The following is a 23,287-nucleotide window of genomic DNA, read 5'->3' as shown; positions in this document are numbered from 1 at the left end:
CAGTTTGGTATTGCTGTGAGAAAAAACAACTGTGAAGTAAAACAGCTGTGAAGTAAAGTCAGCTGTAAAGTAAAGCAGTTGAGTGTTTGATAAACTATGTTTTCAAAAGTGTTGTGAGTGCAAAAAATAATATCAAAATGTTTGGTAAATGTTAATGTAAAAGTGTTGTGACTGTGTATAATTACTAAAATGGACATGATGCTGAAAGTGTATTTTAATTATTTGTTTGGTAAAACTAAAATGTTTTTTTACTTATTTTTAAAATTTGTGGCTACAAATTTTTGTTAGCATTAATTTTTTTTAAGAACAACATTATTAAATAAGTATTCCTATTATTTTTTTAAGTATATTATAATTTTAATCGTACAAATAAAATATCATAATTAATTATTACAATATAAAATATAACTAACAATGAACATATTTTTTAATTTAAAATAAATAAATATAAATTATAAAAATCAATAAGGGTAGTATGGGTAAAATAAAATATTCATTATTGTTGTGATTCACTGCAGTTTTCAAAAGCACTTAGAAATCTGCTTTCTGTTTTTGCTGTGGGAAGTTGAGAATTGTGGGGGAAAGCAGTTTTTTATTTTTTTACCAAACACCAAAACTGATATAGGTGATTGAGAATTGTCATCCGCAGCAACTTTTAGGTCCTCTACCGCAATTCCAAACTGGGACTAAATAACTATGCGAGTGGACTTGATTGAATCTTAGTGGACACGTGGTACCCCCTAAATATTCGAAATAATATTTAATTTTCTTAATTGTTCTTTTAGTTCAATTTATTCGTTAAGGAATTCCATGCATTATTTTGTGCCATGAAACTGAATTCATAAAGATAAGAAATGAGCTGTTCCTTCACCTTCCAAATCCCCCAGGCTTTGCCTTCTCTCCTTGGCCATCCTCCACGTAGAGCTTCCCTCCCAATTACTTGTAAACACAGACAGTCCCACCATGCCAAGCCTGAAAAGGTATATGCTTTCTTTCTTCTTTCCAAATTCCGGTCACTTTTTTTTTCTTTCAGAAAAGTAAACATGTCCCAATCTTTTTTTTTTTTAATACAGATAGTTGCAAGCATCATTCAAAATCAAATTGAATCTTTCCACCTAAAGAAATCTAGTTTAGCAATTCAAGTTGGAGCACTATTGGCCACTGTAAGACACTGATCATCTTTGCTTCTTCTTCTAATCCTGGTTATCCTTTTTGATTATTAGTTTTAAACTTAAAATGGGAACTCTCTAAGCAGATTGAGCAGCCTGCATTTGCTGTCACTGGTGTCAACTATGAGGAAGATTTTACATGGACTTTAATACAATTGGGAATTGTTGCCTTCTGGTACTTCCTTATCATGCCAGTAAGTAAATTTCTTCATCTATTTATGCTTTCTTTATATATATATATATATATATATATTGTGCTTTCTTAATGATTGTCAATGAACTTACAAAGAAGCACATTTCTGTGATTGCAGCCAATCATCATGAACTGGCTTCGGATAAGATGGTATAAGAGGAATCTCTTAGAGATGTATTTTCAGTTCATGTTTGTCTTCCTCTTCTTTCCTGGGTGAGTGGCTCTGTTTCCACTTGGGTTTCTCGATTCTTCTAAACTAGAAACTTTTCGCAATTTCAATTTGGTTGCCATCTGAATCTCATTATCTTAATCCTACTTACCATCCCATCCTGTTTTTTTTTTTTTTTTTTTTACATTATCTATTGCTAAGCACATTAGAATTGAGCTTTAAAGTTGAACCACAACAATTCAATTGTTTTTCTTCCATTGTGCAGTGTACTTCTTTGGGCACCATTTCTGAACTTCAGGAAGTTCCCAAGGGATCCATCCATGAAGTACCCTTGGTCTACGCCAGAAGATCCAGACCAAGTTAAAGCTGGGTTTTTGAAGTACCCATTTGCCGAACCTGAAGACTATTCATGAAAATGCAGGGACCATTCATTACAATCTGGGGCACGAGTCCTCTAAAGTTTATTGTAATAGTAATGCGAATGGCAAAATATAAGAAAAAAATATATCTTCCCATACACTCTGAATGTGAAGCATTATATGGCTACCTTGCAATCACTAATATTTCATTATGATGAATTTTAAAAGATTAAGAATCAAGCATTGTCATCGAGGCAAATTCAAATTTAAAACTTTGGTGAATAGAATAAAGAAACAAGCATTGTCATCAAAATTCCCTTTGGATTGAAACACTAATCCGAGATACATATGTATCCATCTCAGTTCTCAGTAACATATTTTCTAGTATTGCAGATGTTAGAGGTAAATAACTTTAAAGGGATCTAAATAAATAGACAAGAAAAGTTAACACAAAAAAACAAAGCCCGAAAACGCCTCAAACCAAATTAAACCTTCACGCGGTATTGACCTTCAACTACCACTAGTTCCGTTACTTCTGTATCCCATTGGGACAAAAGTATAAATATCACTTTTCGATTTCTCGCTACCTTATTACGGAGTAAATTAGATGATTACTTTCCTCATCATGCTCAATTTTGTAAGAAAAACAAGTTGATGCTTTGCACCACCAGCTGCTGATTGCTTTGCTCATCCTGCTCAAAGAAAGGGGTTTTGAGAGCTGATAATCTCTGTTACTTTCTTCAAATCCCAAGACTCCATGTTCGGGGACATGACAGCTGCACCCACAGCAGCCAAGGCGATGACAACAAAGGCCACACTTTTGCACCCGCTTCCACGTGAAACTTTACCCAATAACGTCTTACAATACTTGTCTGCATCCTTGATGAGTTTTTCTTGGTGTGCACCGTCTGTCCCACTAACTAATGCCTTCTCATTCTATAAGCAAGAGTTGTATTCAAGAGCATACAACAAGTTATATCATACTTTCATATAATTAAAAAATCTATAAGTTTGGTAAGAGAATAGAAAAAGGGTTAACCTTGTGCCTAAAATTTTTAAGAGTTTCCCTCATAGGATCAAGAGAGAGTTTTGCAGAATGCTCTTTCCATTGATTAGAAAGCTTTTTCAGAACAGCAACACTTGCTTCTAGGTTTTCCTCATAAACCTTGTCCTGTTAACATTTGAAGCACAACACAAAAACCAGATTGTTAAACTTACAAAATGGAGGCCAAAGTATAGTATTTGATGAATGCAATAATGGTGATGAAAAGTAGAGTAACTCACCCACTGCTTGAAACAATCAGCATGTTGGGTCAAACACCAAATGAAAATTCCAGTTGCTTCATTGGATAGCTCAGGTATACCTGTGAGAAAAAGCTATATCTCAAGCCCAATTTAAAACCCTATCATTTTCCCTAATTCTTAAGAAAGAAACTACAATTCAAAGGAAGTCACATCAAGTTTGCGTACTTTCTCCTGCTGCTTTAGCAGCAAAACTCAATATATGCTGTGAAACTTGTTTCATTGCTTTGCTTCCAGGGGCACCAGCAAGAGCCACTTCTTTTAGGGTCGGATATACAGCCTCAAACCTTTCAGTAGCCTGTACAAAACATCACCCTTAAGTAGAATGAATGCTATAATATTTTTACAAATAATTCATAAACAGTGAATCCCACTTATCAGTCATTACCTTTACTCTAGCTGAAGGTGCAGGAAACGTAACTCCCACAAGTATCTCAAATGCAGCAGGTGGCACCAAACGCTCTCCCTTCCTGACAGCACCATTTACTAAAATCGTACGAGCTTTTGGCATAGACAAAATTCTGCAACCAAATATGCAAATTTCAGAGTTTAGAAAATGAAAAAGGCAAGAAAAAATATTGAGAAATTAGCCATCTAATAACACCTCTCTACTAGCTGCAGAACAAGATCCCGGGACTGTGGATTACTACTTTTGCCACAGACTAGAGGCAATATATTGTGTGCCCATGCATGCAACCCCACAGCCAAATCTCCTTGAGTAGCCTACACAAGACATTTTGACATCTAATATAAGAAGCATATAAAGTTGGGCAAACTTATAATAATATTTTTGACATGAAAAAAGATCATTATTAAAATTTGAGTAATATTGTTATCCACTTACCTGAGCTACCATCCATACAATTACTGGAAGCTTATCTTGTCCTTGATACTTTGCATTTTCCCTCAATGTTGGCAATATACTAATCAAGACATCAGGTTTTCTTCGCAATATCATTGCTACAACCACGAATATTGCAACCTGGGATTTCAACAAAGTCAATTTTGCACAAGATGTTGACAAATACGAATAATTTTTCCCTGCTTGAAAACTCATCATCTTTTGAAACAAACTTAACCACTGGACATCATTTTCCAGTTTAACACCACTAAGTAAAAGACAAAAAAGGGGAGAGGGGGGGAGTGAGAAGGGAAATTACCTGAGACTTTGACGACACATGCTGCACACCCTTCTTGGAGCCCTTGGAGCCAGCTACCTGGCTTGCTAGGTCTGCGAGAATGCTGTCTAAAGACCATATTATGAATGATCCAAGGGCCTCAACAGAACGCTGACTGATCCAGTCGACAGATGTCTTATAAACAGCATCGGGAATATGGGAAAGTGGGATCTGTTAAAGAATATACTAACTGATTAGGTTCCCCAGGTGCATGCATACTCAAATTTACTTCTACCAATAAGTTACTAGGCTCTTAAAAAAAAATGGGGACACAGACAAGACAATCAGTAGCAACATCATGTTTATAAAACTAGTATGAAGATATATCAGTAATTATGGAAAAGGCAATTCAGTTAGACCTTTTTATTATCTCATTCAATGTCCCAAGCCAATAATTTCCTCAATATTATTAAGTTACTTGCCCTAATTATCATTTCCAGTCCCAAATATCATCCTTATCATCATTATGTATTTCATTTTCGTTCATAGGCTCTTCTTCATTATATTGTAGGTTCTAAAATTCCACATGCAAAACAATAGCTTCCTGTAAAGAATCCATGAGTAAACTGAGAAGTTTAGGAAAAATGTTAATGCACAATGTATCATAACATGGCATATAAGTAAGCTGAAATAATAATAAAAGTACTGTTAGCACATCCACCAACTTATTAGCCTTTGTGGCCACAAATGCCACCTCCTCTAACATTATAAGAAAACGTATGTATTAAATTGTTTACTAAAGCACATGATGCACATCATAGAGAGTTAGGGACTACAACTGGCCTTCTATGATATATAATGGAGAAGCCCCATATAAAGAAAACAAACAAACCATCAAGCTAATGCAACCAAAAAATCCAACAAGATAAAAAATTAATTAAATATCCAACTGAAAAGGGCACAATAACAGGGAACAGATAATCCATCACTATTTAACCTTAATCAGCATCCCAAAGGGGATCTACATGTAACACTCAGAATGACTGAATTCCATAAAGACGGAATAATCAAATGTCACTTTCCGCGAAATTTGATGTCATTGAAAAAAAAAAAAAAGCGTTTGAAAAATAGAATAGAAATCACAGGATGGCAGAATAGTATAAAGCACAATGGTTCACCAGAATGCCAAACATACCTAAAAACAGATTTCGGCCTTTTAAACAATACATCGGGTACACACATAAACTATTATGATTGTTAATTAAAAAAACTATTATGATTGTTAATTAAAAAAACAAATAAGAATACGATTCTCAGAGACAATTTAAAAACTTACATCGGCGATCTTGGCCACCGTGGACTCCTTGAACATCTTGACCCATGGAAACTGCGCAGCACTCACTGCAGAGAATGAGCGACCGAGATAGTCAGCGAACCGCATCAGTTGTATTTCCTCCTGCGATTCGTATGACGCCTAATGCAAACCAAAAACCACATTAATTTCAAAGTTTTAAAATTTAATCAATTCATTCACAGACGAATAGATCGGATTAGATCAGAACTAGAATGAATCAAAACTCACCGAAATTTCGAACAGGAACGCCGAGAGATCGTTTTCGGAGTCGATCTTAGCCGCCGCCTCGGCCACCGTGACCTTAGGCTTCTTCGGCTTCTTCGGCTTCGACTTTTTCGTCTCCTCGGCCATCACGTTCTGCCCCGCGGCTTCCTCATCGCTATCCTCATCCTCGTCGTCAGACCGGAGCTTCGATCTAACCGGAGCAACAGTTCCGAGGTCGGCATTGGCCGCCGCCCTCTGAGCTTCTTGAATCCGGCGACGTCGGTCCTCCGATTGCTTCTCAACCGACCGGAAAACACTGCTGTCTCCGGCGATCGTGCCGCCAGGGACGAGCCTATTGATATTGGAATCTGAGGCCGAGGGTTTGGTCTTCCTCTGGCGCTTTGCATAGGTGACCTTTTGCCAGCCATGGTCGTTGTTGCTGCTGTGGGTGTTATAATCATTGGCGGTGGTTGTGGCCTCGTGGTCTCCGTTGGCGATTGATTCGAAGGCTGTGACGTTACTTTCCTCCATGATTACAGCTCTGTTTTGCTTTGAATTTTCTCACTTTCTAGGGAGAGAAATTGAAAGAAAACGATGCTAGAGAGAAAGAGAAAGGAATTCAACTTTGGTTGTTGGGAGTGAATTTAAGGCGTTGACTTGGTGAATTTGACCTTGTTTTACTAGGAAATTACATCCAATGCCAACAGTAACAGAAGAGCTTATCCTTTGTACTTCTTTTCCCCTGTGTTATCTATCTTCGGTACAGAAATTTGCACCGTTGATCACTTGATCTACTTATTTTTTCCTTAGTTTCATATTAGTCTTCTAACTTGTTTGTTTCATTATGGTACAAACCGTCACATTAGCATAAATGATGATCTATTTTATTTATATTTTATGTATTTAAGATTATGTTGTAGACTAATATGAAACTAAGTGAAAAGTAAATTGACCACATGCATATAACATGACTAAAATATTGTATTTCATGCTAATTTAACGATTTAGATTATAATAAAAAAAGGTCACAAAACTAATGAACAAATAAAAAACAAAAAAAATATCATAGACTAGTATAAAATTAAATAAAATAAATCAATAGTGCAATTTCCTCTTCACATCAATTTTAAAAATAAATAAAATTGCATCACGAACAAAAGCCACCAAATGATAGGATCCCTAATATTTCCTTGAAAAAAAAACATGCTTAAGATTTTCAAAATGCTCTTTAATCCTAATCCTAATCCTAATTTTTGTTTAGGTTGTTCATGTTTACGACAGTTTGATAGTAATAGTAGTTTACACTGAGATATTTTATTTATTTTTTTTATTAAAATATGAATTTAATTAATAATTAAATTTTTTGTATGACATCTTTGTGAAATGAAAATTAATACTAGATTGAGGAAAGGAATTTGAAAATGGGTATGAGCTTATGAGTACACCTAAATTCAAAGAAATTTACTACTGTGTCTAGACCAATACTTATAAAGTAATTGGTTTATGACACATTGTCACGTAAATGGAAAAACAAAAATGCGTGGTTGGTATATGAAGAATTTGAAATTCAATAACATACCTAGAAAATACAGGTATGATAATAAATTCTGCTTAATAGCCAAACAAACAAGATAATAAATTTGGTTCCTTTTAAATCACATATTTATTATTTACTATTCAAACATAAATTTGTTAGATATTTTTATCTAAATGAGGGAGATTCGAATTGGAACGACCTCCCCAAAATTATGAAATTATGGAAAGAGAACAATAGTTAGTCGGGTTAATTTTGATAAATCAATTATAGAAAAATAAGAATATTGCATATGCCTTTGATTTTAATTTCTTTTGTTTGTGGTTATCAAATTGTAATGTATCTTTTGATTAAAAAAATTTTAAAAATTGCAACGCATCTTTATTGAATTAAAAGTGATATAATATTTCTTCATCAAAAAAAATTATATAACATATTTTATATCGGGCTTAACAAAAAGTGAGACTTTCCTCTCACTCAAATAACAATATTTTGGGAAGTTAATTACACTTACATCCCCTGAGGTTTATCGTCTTTTCACATACACTCTTTGAAGTTTCAATAATTACACATACGCCCTCTGAGGTTTCAAAACTATTACATATAATCCCCTATAGTGAAATAAAAAATGATGATAAATTATGCAAAAAAACATGCTAAGGAGTAAATGGCCTAATAAGATTATTTAAGGTGTAAGGTCCAACCTCAATACAAATATTTTCTTTTTTGTTTATTTATTTTTTTCTCTTATAGGGGGTTATATGCAATAGTTTTGAAACATCAGGGAGTGTATGTGTAATTATTAAAACCCCATAGAGTATATATAAAAAGACAATAAACCTCAAAAAGTATAAGTGTAATTAACTCATATTTTGTGACTTCTGATTTCAATGATCTAATATTTGACCTTCTCATTCATAACAAAAGTTATAACAGTGACCATCATCTTCCACTCCGTGACAAGATATGAGATCATCAAGGCAAATTTAACCAATGAATGAACTATCGTATACGTTTACTTATAAGAAACTAAAATGGTCATAACCATTTTTGTTAAACCACGATAACATATCAATTAGTTATTGATCTAATAATTTTTTTCTTAATTTTTTTTTGGAACATGTTGAATTTCTCATCCAAAAAAAAAAACAAAAGCATTTTCCACTTTGCTCTCATTATAATAAACAAAAGAAGGCTCATCTTTCAAATCCAACTCGTCATTTGTCAAAAAAAAAAAAAAAAACCAGCTCGTCAAAATAGAGAATCAATACTGTATATTAGTGATGTTTTAAGAATTATAAGAGATTTTCTGAGCAAAATTAAAAGTTTTAAAATTGATGGAGATGCGAAAAGAATGTGTATGTATTCATCAATTTGGTAGATGGAAATAGAATTACCCAATTAATAAGAGGTGTATAACTATACTATAATTAAGAGGTATATATTTTGTTCTGATTGTCTTGTTTGCTTCATTTGGGCTCTCGCTTGAATTGGGCTACCATATACCATTGCTAGGCCCGTGAAAATACTAGATGTTGATAGGCCCGTAAATATTTGTTAGTTTTTTTTGTTGGACTGAATAGGCCCGTTAATATTTGTTTAGTTTACTTTGGGCCTATGACGACCCATGTAACCAAAAGAAAAGTACTTTTTCAAACAACATAAGTTGAAAAACCCTCAAAATATAAAGCTCAAAGAATCAAAATTGAAGCTTCTCTGGAGAAGCTGAAAACAGCTGAAAAAACCAGCTCCGACGCTGCGCCGTCGCCAAGGTTGGGTCCTCAGCCCCACATCTCTAGATTTTCCTTTTGGTTTAACTCCGTACCAATTCGATGTAAGTTTTTCATTCGCATCCAAATCCTTGTTTCTCAGACTCCCATTAATGTTTTTCCCTCAAAAAGCAAGAGTTCTCTGTATTTTGCTTGCTTATGGTTTGTGCAGAACTTTAATAACCCAATTAGTTAACGAAGCTATAATGTTTTCTGGGTTTCATTTTATTTTCCTATAAATTATTGTTTTGTTATGTTTTCTTCAACAAGCAAATCATGAGTGCTCACCTTTCGTAAGCAATGCAAACACTTTATGGTCAGTTGGTGAGAAATCTGGGAGAACTTTTTTGGAATCATTTGGTTTATTCTATTTTTGGGTTATTCCTAAGATTTAAAAGCTTAGCTGAACTAAGCCTAATTGTTGCGTGAGGCAGCCCAGTTGAGTTGTAATTTGTTTGTTTATGGCACCAACAGTGAGACTATGAAATAATAGCTACATATTAGTAATTGATAAACGCCTGTAATTCATTATGTTATATTATTTTGTTAGTGAGTTAATTTTCTTTGGAATTTGATAAGGAGAGTTTCAAATATGCAATTCTTATCAACTATGAAATCTCTGATTTTGGTGCGGCTATAATTTGGCTGCCTCAGCATGTGGAATTTAATTGCATTTTTCTGACTTGTTGAGTTTTTAACTTTTTATGCATTCTCAAGCAAAATCAGGATTGATTTTGTACCTTTTCTTTTACTGAAGTAAAAAGTTTTGGATGCTTATTTTCTGATAGGGATAATATGTCTTATATATATGCTTTAATTTCTCAGCTACGTATAAATATGGTTTTATTTTTTTATTGTATGCTGAGCCGACCTTCAATCTCAATGAACTGAACCTTGCACAGTCAATAAATTGCAAAAGATAATCAAGATGCCCCGTAAGCCGACGAGGCATCGCAGGTTGATGAAATATCAACCTCTGACCTTTTCCCCATTTGCTCGTCAAGTTGCTCGGGTTGCCTCTATCTGCACAGTCAACCGTCAAATGCATGTCCCAGAAGTCCATAAAAATTCACCATCCAGTTCAGCTGGTATTATCTTCACCTAAAAAACCGCTTTTCCTTTATATAAGTTTCACCTTATAATTACTCCTGGTGTCTGTTAATTGTTTTTGAATGAACATGCTTTGGGCTCACCATCCTGCTTTTCAGGTAATGGATGGATAAAGGATACTTTGAAAGTCAAGAATGAACAGTCCGAGTCTTCTGAGGAAGAAGAGTTTGATGTAAGCATATTCTTCTGGTAGTATTTATCGTCCATATAATTACATTTGCATATGAGGATGGCTGAAATTTCATCAGTATTTAGTAGTTCTCCGTTCATATTAACTCTATTTGTGTTTTGATGAGAATTTGGTTCTTATTTTTGAAGGGAGTCGTCCAAGCAGATTTTGCATTCTTTGATCCAAAAACTGACGATTTTCATGGAGTGAAGACCTTGCTGCAGACCTACCTTGATAATAAAGAATGGGATTTGAGTGGTTTTGTAGACTTAATATTGGGACAGACCACTGTAGGTACTGTTGTTAAAATAGAGGATGATGAAGATAATGGGATTTTCGCTCTTGCTACTGCCCTTAACTTGGGCAGATACAAGGCAAGTAACCTATACTTTTGTATTCTAGTAATTTGCACTGCTAAATCTTTCTGCCATGTATCTGTAGGTTGGTGTTTTCTTAGCTTTACATAGTTTTTCCCTACTTTTTTTTTTTTCTTCGATTGTTAACAGTATTATCTTTTTTCTCATCTTTTTCCTACTATTTAGACCTTGACAGTGTTTGTTTTGTTCTTAAAAGGACTATAAATGTACTAGGGAGATTAAGGAGTTTCTCCTTAAAGTATCTCAGGAGAAGGATGTAATAGATGACCTGAAATCTCTTTTGGGAAAGGAAGCACAAAGTGTGGGCCTCTTGGTCTCTCAACGCGTGACGAATTTACCTCCTCAGCTCTTGCCACATCTTTATGGCGCCCTCTTTGATGAAGTCTCTTGGGCTACAGAAGATGAGGTTAGATTAGGATAATATGGGACTGATGAGCTTATGTCTAATTTCATACCTGCTAAACAAATTCCTCTACTTAATTTACTTTTGTTGTTTCACCATTTTGTAGCCAACAGAGGAACTCCGGAATTTCTTTCATTTTAAGTTTTTTATAATAGTCAGTAAAGTTTATAAGGTATGCCATTTAAGCATATTCCCTGCTCATTGAACTCTCTCTCTCTCTCTCTCTCTCTCTCTCTCCTTTGCCTTCTATTTAATTTGTTTCTGGATGCAAAAATACAGCACAAAAATGTACACCAGAAAAAGAGGCAGAGTGTTAGTGATGAGGCAATAATATATATAAAGCCAGAAGATGAAGTTTTTCACAAGGTACTGATAATTTGATATAAATAATATCTCATGTCTCTTGCTTCATTTACTAATTGTTTTCTTAAATGAATTTCAGCTGAGCTCCTGGTCCTTTGAATTCTCTTTGCACACTCCGCAACTTGCAAATCTCGAGGCAAGTAATAATATTTGCAGCATGAATATAGATTCTTATTTACTCCAAACTCTTGGTAGTAATCCACTAGCGCTATGATTAGTTCACCTCTAAAGAAATAAAAGGAGAGAAATTTTAAGTCTCTTTTTAAATTACTATTTGATTCATCAAAGAGGGTTTGGGAAAACAGATTGGGAAAGTACATGGAATATTTCTATTACATCCACACTCCACAATTCTCTCAAATAGGTCCTGGCATTTTCACTGGGACAATTTCTCAAGTCTCAGCAATACCAAATTAGCCCAAAAGTTCCTTATGCTGCAGACATTCAAACTCCATCACCTCACAACTCACGAGTGCCCTCTATCACAAATATGTCTAATTTTTGGTTGATACGATTGAAGTTGATTGCATCTATGGCTTTTCATATGGGTTAATTATTGTGATTTAATTCCTTTATGACAATATAACCATTTCTTGGGTTTTTATTTTTAAAATTGCAGCTACGAAACTATCTGCAAATGGGATTAGTCATGGCTGTTAAGGCAGACCAGATCTCTACATTCCGACAACAGCTACAATCTTTAATAGAGGAATCTTAATGCTCACTGAAAGGTTTAGCAAATTCTTTACTTAGGAACCTCATTTATTGTTCTTAAACTTGTCCACAGCAGATGTCATTTTTACCAAGCTCATCCATTACATATCCGTTTGCAACTTTGCAGGTGTGAAATTTTGATTTCTTTTTGCCTGAGCCTGAATGATAGAGATGCAAAATGCATTAGAACATTCACGTGGTGAAGGTTTAGGAAACCTTCATTGGTCCCAAATGGTCCCTCTGATAAGAGTCATGGACAAAGTGTACTGATGAAAGGTACAAGCTTGTATTAATTATCCTGTCATGGACCGTCCTGCTATTATCCTCGAGATTTTATGTGAACCAAAAAGGAAACAGAGATTAATGAAAAAACATCTGCATGAGGGTTGGGAATGTGAAATTATATGCACAAGACCAAAAAAAAGTACTATTATCGAATAATTTTTGGAATTTTAAATTTTGCGTGGCGATGAGAACAATAAACATGAGACATATTACGTGGATAGGTTTTGAAATTTTTTACTCACAGATAGCATTCATAATTATTATTTTTTGGTCGAAATTAAAATTTCATTAGATCAAAATAAATTTACAATAAAAAAGCTTATTAAGGTAGGATGTGGAGCTGGGCTTTGTGCTTTCTTAGTATTAGCCAAAAAACTGCATAGTTCAGTTTCACAATCTTCACTCACTAGGCCCATCCATTGACAAACTACATAATTACATGCACAATGTAGTCGATGCCTTTAGTCCATATCCCCCCGCCCCATTCTTTTGTTATTATTTATCATATTAATTTCAATGGGCAGTAGCTTTATGTGAGTCTGTGTTGATGAGTTATTTTGGCAAACGAAGTAATTATTCACTTCCTGGTTGCTTTATGTACAAATTGGTAAGAATATGCTCTTTTCTTTTCTTTTTCTTTATTTAATTTAGGAAATGGAGTTTTGAATTTGAGACAAATCTAAATGGAGAAAAATACCACTAGAAGTCTAGAACAATAGCTATTTAGTAATATAGCTTTTTCCTTTTTTTGATAGTATTATTATTTGTAATGCTAATATAACAATCAATAATTGTGTTCTCCTTATCTCCAAAAAAAAAAAATTGTTTTTTCCTATGACATGCTCACATGCATTATGTGGGCACATGTCTGTTGGTATCTATTTTCTTTTTTGGTGAGGGTCGTTTCAAGAAACATATATTCATGTGGGTCTTGCACAATAATTGGGGGAGAATGAATGGCTCCTTAAATGTAATGAACTATTTCTCTTCACAATCAATTATCAGATGACACATGTTGATTTATAAAGAAAAATTGGTTGTTAAAAACAAATCAACACATGTCAACTTGTGATTAGCATATAAAGAGGAATAGTTCTTTGGATTAGGATTAGGAAGGAATGAAGCATTTTTCATAATTTAGCAATAAATTTTGGCAACTGAAAAAATTTGCACCTGAAATTTTTATGAGGTTCAGACTTGCTTTTCACAAGTTGGATTATCACACGTCAAAAGATGATTGGAAGAAAGAGATATGACTTTGTATGGCAGTTGTTTGCAACTTTGCATAGTTGGACTTGTACGTTCTTGAAGTTTCCATATCAAATTCAAAGCAAAGGAAAAAGATCAGTAATTAATAAGTAAGTCCACATTAATTAGATTTAGATCTAACGTGCACACTGCACAACTTCAAAGCTCTACAACCTTTGTTGATCTGGCTTAAGCATTATTTTAATTGTTTTTCAAAAGGACCATTATTGCCTAAATTGTTGTACAATGCATCTGACTAATCTGATTCGTGCCCAAGAATGATATCATCATTATTAATTAAAAGCAAATCACGATCATAATCGAGATGCATTAACCTTCTTACGCAGCAATCACTTATCTAAAACCGCATATGCCCATCAAACCCCCAAAAAATGTCTATATCCCAATTCACTTAACTAAGTGAACATTAAGCCACCGAATAAAAAATGAACAATATCTAGTTAATGGGTGTGTCATTTTTAAAGCAACAGTGTTCTTTTCCATGACTAACTTTTCTAAATAAACCTAGTAATTAACTAAACTCAGAAGTCAGAACAACATGGGCTACTCTAAAGTCTAAACTCAACTAAATTCTACTTAAACAAAAGCCCAAATCAAATCACGTGGCTTTAAAAGTGAAAAATAATAAGAATCAAAAGGAGGGTTCATGTAGTCATTTACTCATTACAATAATAGGAGGGGGCAGAGCTTGTGACAATTTTTTCCCCATATAGAATGAAAATGCTAAATAGAAGTGAAAATGTGAATATTTTGATGTTTATCTGTTAGTGTTTGAGGGGTAGCAGATGCTGCAGAGTGCAGATGTTGTTGTTTGCCTGCTGGTAGTTCATTGGAGGTCGCGCCCCCATCACGAGTACTTTTTTATTTGTCTGATTTTCTTTTTCGATAATATTATTATTATTGTTCGAACTTCGAATAATAATAATAATACTATCAAATATAACTGGCAAGGGGTATCTAATTGATTAGTTATTATTCTTATCTCCTATGGGGCTGAACAAGTAGTAGTGGTGGTAGTGAAAAACCAAGCAAAACCCCCAATCCCCAATGCTCGGATTCTTCACCCATTCATAGACCTCTTTGGTTTCCGAGCACCACACACAAAATTCACAACCCAAAAATTGGGGCAAAATGAAGAGAGAGCATCACAGTCATCTTCATCACCATCATCATCATCATAATCATAATCCCCATCCAGTAGCAGACCCGTCCATGGCTTCCACCTCCAGCGGCGTCGTAGACTGTGGCGGCGGCAAAGCCTCTAACAAGATGTGGGAAGAGACCCAGCAGCGAGACGGTGGCATGGACGAGCTCCTGGCTGTGTTGGGGTACAAGGTGAAGTCCTCGGACATGGCGGAGGTGGCCCAGAAGATCGAACAGCTTGAAGAATTCATGGGTAGCGTTCAAGAAGACGGCTTTTCACACCTTGCTTCCGATACCATTCACTACAACCCGTCGGATCTATCCACATGGCTGGAGAGCATGATCTCCGAGCTCAACCCACCTCCCAATTTTGACCCAGTAATGGCTGCTCCACCTCTACCGCCTCCTAATCAACCACAACAACAAGGACCAGTACTCGACGACGCCTTCTTAGCTCCGGCCGAGTCCTCCACCATCACCTCCATCGATTTCCGAGATCAAACCCAACAACAAAAAAGCAAATCCCTTAGCCCCCAAACCCATGTCTTCGAAGATTGCTCCTCTTCCAACTACGACCTCAAGGCTATTCCCGGAAACGCCATTTTCCACCATACCCACCTCGATTCTTCGCCCCGGGAGCCCAAGCGCCTCAAACCCTCACCTGGGTCTGCCTCAGACCTCTACCCCACCTCTTCTCTCCAACCCCTCTCACTCTCCGCCGAGTCAACTCGCCCTCTCGTACTGGTCGACTCACAAGAGAACGGAGTCCGACTCGTCCACGGCCTCATGGCCTGCGCCGAAGCCGTACAGCAAAACAATCTGAACCTGGCCAAAGCCTTGGTGACCCAGATCGGCTACTTGGCCATTTCTCAAGCAGGTGCTATGCGCAAGGTCGCCACCTACTTCGCCGAAGCTTTGGCTCAGCGAATCTACAGGGTCTACCCTCAGTCCCCGATCGACCATTCCTTCTCCGAGATGTTGCAGATGCACTTCTACGAGACCTGTCCCTACTTGAAATTCGCTCACTTCACCGCCAATCAAGCCATTCTCGAAGGCTTTCAAGGCAAAAACCGAGTTCATGTCATTGATTTCTCCATGAACCAAGGGATGCAGTGGCCGGCGCTCATGCAGGCCTTGGCTCTCCGGCCCGGCGGCCCACCGGCGTTTCGGCTGACGGGTATTGGGCCTCCGGCGGCCGACAACTCGGACCATCTTCAGGAAGTGGGCTGGAAGCTGGCCCAGTTAGCCGAAACCATTCACGTTGAGTTTGAGTACAGAGGGTTTGTGGCCAACAGCTTGGCCGATCTGGATGCCTCTATGCTCGAACTCAGGCCGAGTGAGGTTGAGTCGGTGGCGGTCAACTCGGTCTTTGAGTTACACAAGCTGTTGGCTCGTCCCGGTGCTATTGAGAAAGTCTTGTCTGTGGTGAAGCAAATGAAGCCGGAGATTGTCACCGTGGTGGAGCAAGAAGCCAACCACAACGGTCCGGTTTTCTTGGACCGGTTCAACGAGTCGCTGCACTACTACTCGACCCTGTTTGACTCGCTGGAGGGATCGGTGAACAGTCAAGACAAGGTGATGTCGGAGGTGTACTTGGGGAAGCAAATCTGTAACGTGGTGGCATGTGAAGGGGTGGACCGGGTCGAGAGGCACGAGACTTTAGCTCAGTGGCGAACCCGGTTCGACTCGGCCGAGTTCGTGCCGGTTCATCTGGGTTCGAACGCGTTTAAGCAAGCGAGTATGTTGTTGGCGTTGTTCGCCGGCGGGGATGGGTATAGAGTGGAAGAGAACAATGGGTGTCTGATGTTGGGTTGGCATACTCGCCCACTCATTGCCACATCGGCTTGGAAACTCGGTGGCAAACCGGCAATGACTCACTGAGTGAAGTGCGGGTTGGGTCAACCCATTTTCAAAGTTTCAATCCTGATTGGTGCTGAATGCTGATGCCAACCATAGCCTAGTGGTGGGGTGTCATTGCCTCAATGTGTCTGTGACTCTGCTATTGTGAGCTGGGTGCGTGAGTGAGATTGAGACCCCCCTATGCCCCACCATTAGGTCCATTACCATCATACCATGTGTGTGTCTCAATTCTCAACACCTTCTCTCTCTCTTTCTCTTTCTTTTGCCCTTTTTTTCTTTTAATTTTTATTTTTACTTAATTTTCTTAGGGGTTATTTTATTTTGTGAATCAAGAGGTGGAAGATGTGTACTGCTGTTTATATTTTATATATTGGCTTGGTGGTGATAATAAAAGAAATTCAAACCTTTTTGATCACCATTGGTGTGAATATTTTTATTTATATTTTTGGGTAACATATGTAGTGATTAATGGTGGTGTGGAACAACTAACTACTTTAGTTGTATGTGGCATGATGATGGAAAGGGTCCAAGTAGTCTTATATTTGAACCCTGAGGTTCTGGTCTAGGCTGGACTCCACTGCTAACTGGCCAGCTTTATTTGGATAGTGGGATAAGGTTTTGTTAATAATGTCAATGGGCTTTTAATTAACACTAGCACTTTGCTGGCCAGTGAACAATTTCAGCAAAGTATAAATACAAAGTTGATTGGTAATGACTTGATAAGTTGATAGTCTATTGCATGTTTGCATCTGATCCACTTTACGGAAAACTACTATTGCAGCAGAATCCTCTTTTTCTGTCAGAAAAGCACAATCATAAGAAAGTGAAAAAAAGGCTCACTTATTGTCGAACTCTTCTCTTTATTTTATACTTTCTTGAAGTAAAAAAGTTCACCTTTATTATGAACTCTTTACCGTGAGGGAACTCACTTCGATCTCTCCAACAGGCCAACTCCAACTTTGTGAAATATGTGAATTATTGTTTTACCAACACTGCTTTTTTTTTTTCTTTTTTTGGGTGAAATAAAGTGCAATAATTCATTTGAGAGAAAGAGAGGACTTTAACATCTTGGTTAATAATAGCTAGGGTATCAAACCCATTTTTTCCTTTTGTACTTTAATTAGCTAAAGGACATGCACATATATATATATGCTGATGCACTATTATTTACAATTTAATTAATTGGGTGTACGTTTAAGCTAGCTTTAACTAACCAAAACCCTTTGAAGGAGTCTTAGATTACTGTTCCATTTCATCATCAGATGCTCAACTTTGTAACCATATTGTTAACTTATACTATTTCGTCTGGATTTTTGTCTGTAATGGCGCCCAGTCCAACTAGTAGTGCATATATAACTAGAGTGCCTTGGAATCTCAGATGAAAGGACAGAATTCGAATTTCATAAAATTGAATGATCTCTTTGTCAGAATAGTACGTATCATATACTAGATTGATTAATTCATGTAGCTACTAGCTAGTATGGTATAGATACTGCACATTGATGTCGTTTCTTTGCTAACATTTTGTGTGCTGTGTGCCATCGAACCCAACAGATTCATTGAATACACAGCTCCCATGGCTGTGCCTAATTAATGAGGTAATGAGGTATATATTAATAAGGGTTTTTTTTCATATTTAGTACCTGAACTTTGATTACTGTCTTAATGTGGTACCTAAACTTTTATTTGTCCCAATTGAGTACCCAAACTTTTATTTTGTGTCTAATAGGTACCAAAATGAATTTCTGTTAAAATTATCAACAAAAGTTAGGGGCAATATAGTCACTTCAAAAAATTTATTTTTTAATTTTAATTTTTAATTTTTTTTGTTTGTTGTGTGTTTTTTTTTAATAATTTTAAACATATAAAGAAAATAATTAAAATATACTTTGACTATATTGCCCCTAATTTTTATTGACAATTTTAACAAAAATTCATTTTGGTACCTATTAGACACAAAATAAAAGTTTAGGTACTCAATTGGGACAAATAAATATTTAGGTACCACATTAAGACAAGGGTCAAAGTTTAAGTACTAAATATGAAATAAACCCTATTAATAATATATACCATGAATGATGAACTGGTATTAATACCTTTAATTTCTTTTCAATTGCACCGATATATGGTATTAGAGGAATCTTATTCATATTCTCCAATCTATTATTTTTTTTTATTCTTATTTTATAATGTAAATTCATGATTGGAATTGTTCATTTTTTAAATCTAACTATGTAGATCATTTATGTAAAAAATTAATCAAATCAAATTTTGTTTGGTTATGTAACTGTGATCAAATAAATTGACGATTTTGGTAACAATTTGATTCATTATTTGTTTATTTATTAATGATTATATGACTAAATAATTTTCGATTTAGTTAATTTTTTACATAAATAATCTTCAAATAATTATTTAAAAAAATGAACGATTCTAATTATAAAAATATATTGTAGAATGAGAATAATAAATGAGAAGGTCGATGGAGAAGGTGGATAGCATTCTCATAGTGTTATACTTTAGCCACCTAGCTAGCTAGATTATATATATAGGCCTTAAAAAGTTTGAAAAATTTGTAATTATATGTCAATTTTGTTTTAATGGGAATGATGAACAAAGGTGGATGGCATTGGTATTCTTAATGAACGTACCAGAAAGAAACCAAGTTAATAGAATTAATTATCCCTGGCCTGCCCTATCAATTTCATTTAGGGTTAATCATAAAATATAAATCACAATCAAAAGTATTAATTAATCTTGGGTGGGAGTGCTGTTATGTATTTAATGTTAGAAAGGATCCAGATTCCCCTGCAGCCTGTCCCATATTTGAGGAAATTAATTAAGTTAATTATACTAATTTTATAAGGGGTTTTGTTAACATATAATGAAGGGAAGCTAGGGCCAATGGCATTGACCAGTGACCATATAAGTGAGTGAGTGAAGTGATGGAAGGAAGCACCAAGCCATGTTGGTGTTAATGCATTGGACCGATCACGTACATTATTTAAACATAACAGTTTAATTTCACATACATTTTAGTAATATACAATGTGGAATTATGTACAAGGCCATAAACAATTCCTTAATTAATAATTTAACACCAACTTGCCAATTTGTTCGATCGAGTTTAACAACTTTAATAATCTAATTATTGAACCCCAACCCAACTTCACTTTTATTAAATTGGAGGTCACATCACCCTCCATTTCAAATCCTCATATAGATGTCCTATTCTCCATGGCATTACCTTTGTCCCCATCCCACAAAGAGGCACAAAAGGGAGCAAAAATTCATCTTAAACAAAAAAAAGAAGCAATATGTGTGTAGGAAGTTGGTGGTTGTTATGTTAATTATTAGTTTACAAGGAAAGGAAGCCAAGTCAGAGTAAAAGAGCTAACAATTTTGGGTTGAGAAGCTAAGTATTTATTGTAGTTGATGATTCCATGAAAGCTTGGAAGAGATGGAGTCGAAAGTGAATGGCTGCTGGTATCTTTTTGATTTGTGGAAGCTGTGGATGTAGTGTAGCAGCTGCATTTTGAACAGAATCAGAAGATAGAGCAAATTAAATTAAAGTGTTTGTCAAACATTCTGTTCTAATTATGTGTCATTGTTAAAGCGTCAGAATCACTCGTGCGTTTTTGGAACAGTTTTTGCATGTCGGGGAAGCCTCTGAATATGACATGCTGTCTTAATTAACCGTCTTTCTAAGCCTTTTAAGCTTTGAGTCTTTGACCACTCACCCCTACCACACTCCTCTATCTCAACTTGCCAAATCCTTCACGTTTTTACTCTCCACCATTAGTCCACTTGGACTCAATTTTTATTTTCTTTATTTTTTTTTTGGGAAAAAAGTGGTCAAGTAGTGTTTGATAAGTTACATATCTAAGCAATTCCAAGTCCATAGACCACACAATCTTTCTTAAAAGGAAGGAAGTGACTTTGGGCCAAAGGCAATTTTAAACCCCTATGCTCTGAATAATGAAATATATACCAACAGCAACAGTGAGCAGTTTGAAAACTAGAGGACTCTCTCTTTCTGCATATGCCCACGTGAAGTTTCCTCGAGATTTCAAGAAAGGGGTATTAGACTTTGGGCTAAAATTGTTTTACCTAGCTTTGGTTTCATGTTTGTTTAATGTATTGCTTTAAAATTGATACCTTTGATCTAGTTTTGATCAGTTGACAGTACTGGAAAGTAATTAAAAAAGAGTTGCTTCAACTTTCAAGCCAGATGCTGCCGGCATAGGCCTGGCCCATTGCTTTGAGAAAACTCCTCCCCACGGAAATTTATGCATGGTCAAAGCTCATGATCTGGATTCTGTTAAATCATCATCATCTCTGATTATATAATTATATTCATTAATAATATTCCAATTTTGTATTGTGGGCCTGATTTTATATGGTTTTATAAAACTGTTAGCCCAATAATGAATTTCTTGGGCTCAGCAACATAAAGTGTACAGTAATAGTAATCCACCAGTCCATAAGAGGTGAGTGGGTGGGCAATAGGTAATTGGGCATGGTTGGAACAAGTCAAGTGCTCAAAGTTGAAGGCTAGCTTGAAGCATGGCCAAGAACCAAAGGTAAGAGTTGAACCCTACTCTGTTTTCACTTTGTTACATGAGGTATAATAAAACAAAGTCAAAGAGAGAGTTTTAGAGGTGAATATGTTACGTGTATTAATTATACACGGGATCATCCATTTTTGTTTGTTACTATATATCATTCAATTGGTCCTTAATTAAAATTTAAGGGCAGTGGTCCTTAATTTAAATTTGGGAGAAAGTTTAGAAAAAGACTGTAGATGCTCTTAACTGTCATTTATAAGTAGGCCAGAGATTTAACTGAGTTACTGAAGGCAATGACGGATTAGGGTGCAGTTTAGAGAAAGTTCACGATATATTAAAGTTAGAAAAGCAGTTGTATGTAAGATGCAACTCAAGGGATGCAGACACAACTCGAGGGATGCAGTGAATGAAGGCAGAAAGTTGATGGACCCAGATGCCAAAAAAGGGAAGAGATTCACGGCTTTAAAGGAGGGAGAGAGAGAGAGAGAATACATCAAAGAAAAGGATGCAAGGATAATTTTGTGCTTGTACGGCAACACTATGAAGTATGTACCGTAATAAATCCTGAAAATGACATTATCTTTGACACATTATGTCATGTTTGTGGTGCTAGTGTTGTACCACATGTTTACCATAGGACAATGACTATCATGTTGCTCTCGCAATACAAAGCATGACGTCAACTCTCTCTCTCTCTCTCTCTCTCTCTCTCTCTACATATATAACTTTAGCTTTATCTCTATCTCTACAGACTCTACTTGATGATGATGATGATGATGTCTTGCTTGAGGTTGTGGCGGTCACATACGAATACGATACAATAAATAAGTAAGTGTCGAGTGTAATTTTCAAAACAACAAAGAATAATGAATAATATATATGGTAATGCCGTGATGGTGAAAATGAAACTCTTCTCGCTAATTTACTGAGTGGCTGAGTGGTGAGAAAGCAAAGCATAAATGTTGGTACATCATTTCCCTGTGATTAGACATTAGTAGGAGGTCGACAGTCGACACATCTCCAAATAGAAAAGTGTTCGGTTAGATTCCGTTCGAATTTAGGTGAATGGTCCTTTCATTAGCAGAATTTTAAGTGATGGAGTTCAAGGCTTTGATGGATGTATAACAAATTTAACAGCAGGCGTCTCGTCGTTTTGACGTCTTTTTTGGCGTCAACGGAATGAGTGAATGACGATTTTTGTAGCTTTTAGTTGTTTCCAGCTATATATGCTATCTATGTTCTGTTGACTAGTTCAAATGCCATACATAATGTTTGGTTTGGTTGGTGTGAAGCATATTCCAATTCCAACAATGTACACTGGAAGTGGCTTACTTGCTCTCTAGTCTTCTGTGCCAGCGAGAAAAAGGAGAGCGTATCTCTTTCTTTTATTGGCCACACCAGATAGATAAAGCGTTTGCGTAACTCAAAAATTCAAAGGGATGGGAATGGCATAATTCTCATGTATCAAAACATATGGAAAAACAAAAACCCATACGCAATGGCTGCACAACGTGCTCAGGCAGTGCCTCACTCAGACCATACCAATCCAAGGAACTTCTAATCACAGCAGAATTTGACACAAAAAAGAACTATATTGTTCATGCAGCAGAATTCATGACAGCTTTAACATTCTTTTTAGTTCCAACTAGCCAAAATAGACCCTACTGATTTGAAAGATTCTAAACATAGTGTTGGTTCACAGAGTGAGTGATCAAAACTTTTATTTGCCCATCAACCACGTTTAATTGATATAAATAAATTGACTAAAATCGCAATGAATTTCCCACCTGGAACCCATTAAGGTCAGAAAATGCACAATGCAAAACTGCATAACAAGATTGCAAACTTGTGTTAA

General features: G+C 36.0%; 4 protein-coding genes across 4 annotated transcripts; 3 read left to right on the top strand and 1 right to left on the bottom strand.

The window, feature by feature from the left end:
- Positions 1–812: 812 nt before the first annotated feature.
- NDHL (inorganic carbon transport protein-like protein) lies at positions 813–2,130 on the top strand. Its single transcript, XM_086230581.1, has 5 exons — positions 813–980; positions 1,074–1,163; positions 1,256–1,363; positions 1,481–1,575; positions 1,797–2,130. The coding sequence occupies exons 1-5, from the start codon at positions 855–857 to the stop codon at positions 1,942–1,944; spliced, it is 567 nt and encodes a 188-aa protein (XP_086086707.1). The 5' UTR covers positions 813–854; the 3' UTR covers positions 1,945–2,130.
- Positions 2,131–2,191: 61 nt separating this feature from the next.
- Positions 2,192–6,482, bottom strand: LOC147295615 (transmembrane protein (Protein of unknown function DUF2359, transmembrane)). The gene is made up of 10 exons (XM_086230580.1): positions 5,893–6,482; positions 5,647–5,784; positions 4,353–4,541; positions 4,037–4,174; positions 3,797–3,915; positions 3,581–3,713; positions 3,361–3,490; positions 3,175–3,254; positions 2,930–3,061; positions 2,192–2,826 (listed from the first exon to the last, which is right to left on the bottom strand). Exons 1-10 carry the CDS (start codon positions 6,397–6,399, stop codon positions 2,587–2,589), a joined length of 1,806 nt encoding a protein of 601 aa, XP_086086706.1. The 5' UTR covers positions 6,400–6,482; the 3' UTR covers positions 2,192–2,586.
- A 2,619-nt stretch (positions 6,483–9,101) lies between these two features.
- LOC147295614 (CDK inhibitor P21 binding protein) lies at positions 9,102–12,785 on the top strand. The gene is made up of 10 exons (XM_086232829.1): positions 9,102–9,236; positions 10,074–10,259; positions 10,380–10,453; positions 10,600–10,824; positions 11,024–11,233; positions 11,337–11,402; positions 11,510–11,596; positions 11,673–11,729; positions 12,213–12,324; positions 12,435–12,785. Exons 2-9 carry the CDS (start codon positions 10,100–10,102, stop codon positions 12,309–12,311), a joined length of 978 nt encoding a protein of 325 aa, XP_086088955.1. The 5' UTR covers positions 9,102–9,236; positions 10,074–10,099; the 3' UTR covers positions 12,312–12,324; positions 12,435–12,785.
- A 1,784-nt stretch (positions 12,786–14,569) lies between these two features.
- On the top strand, positions 14,570–17,279 carry LOC147295613 (DELLA protein GAIP-B-like). Its single transcript, XM_086230816.1, has one exon. It carries the CDS (start codon positions 14,993–14,995, stop codon positions 16,883–16,885), a length of 1,893 nt encoding a protein of 630 aa, XP_086086942.1. The 5' UTR covers positions 14,570–14,992; the 3' UTR covers positions 16,886–17,279.
- The last annotated feature ends 6,008 nt before the right edge of the window (positions 17,280–23,287 follow it).

Source organism: Dryas octopetala, chromosome 2 (genome assembly GCF_963921425.1).
Source record: "Dryas octopetala chromosome 2, drDryOcto1.1, whole genome shotgun sequence".
NCBI classification, from domain to species: Eukaryota; Viridiplantae; Streptophyta; class Magnoliopsida; order Rosales; family Rosaceae; genus Dryas; species Dryas octopetala.
The sequence above is the reverse complement of the archived record's forward strand: the minus strand, read 5'-3'. Positions and strand labels throughout refer to the sequence as shown.

Coding starts and splice junctions, on each gene's coding strand:
- NDHL (XM_086230581.1), top strand. CDS start 855: ATGAGCTGTTCCTTCACCTTCCAAATCCCCCAGGCTTTGCCTTCTCTC. Junction 1,164..1,255: donor TTGGAGCACTATTGGCCACT/GTAAGACACTGA, acceptor CTCTCTAAGCAG/ATTGAGCAGCCTGCATTTGC. Junction 1,364..1,480: donor GGTACTTCCTTATCATGCCA/GTAAGTAAATTT, acceptor CTGTGATTGCAG/CCAATCATCATGAACTGGCT.
- LOC147295615 (XM_086230580.1), bottom strand. CDS start 6,399: ATGGAGGAAAGTAACGTCACAGCCTTCGAATCAATCGCCAACGGAGAC. Junction 3,714..3,796: donor GTTCTGCAGCTAGTAGAGAG/GTGTTATTAGAT, acceptor ATTTGGTTGCAG/AATTTTGTCTATGCCAAAAG. Junction 3,255..3,360: donor TGCTAAAGCAGCAGGAGAAA/GTACGCAAACTT, acceptor TTTTTCTCACAG/GTATACCTGAGCTATCCAAT.
- LOC147295614 (XM_086232829.1), top strand. CDS start 10,100: ATGCCCCGTAAGCCGACGAGGCATCGCAGGTTGATGAAATATCAACCT. Junction 10,260..10,379: donor TTCACCATCCAGTTCAGCTG/GTATTATCTTCA, acceptor CCTGCTTTTCAG/GTAATGGATGGATAAAGGAT. Junction 11,597..11,672: donor AAGATGAAGTTTTTCACAAG/GTACTGATAATT, acceptor AATGAATTTCAG/CTGAGCTCCTGGTCCTTTGA.
- LOC147295613 (XM_086230816.1), top strand. CDS start 14,993: ATGAAGAGAGAGCATCACAGTCATCTTCATCACCATCATCATCATCAT.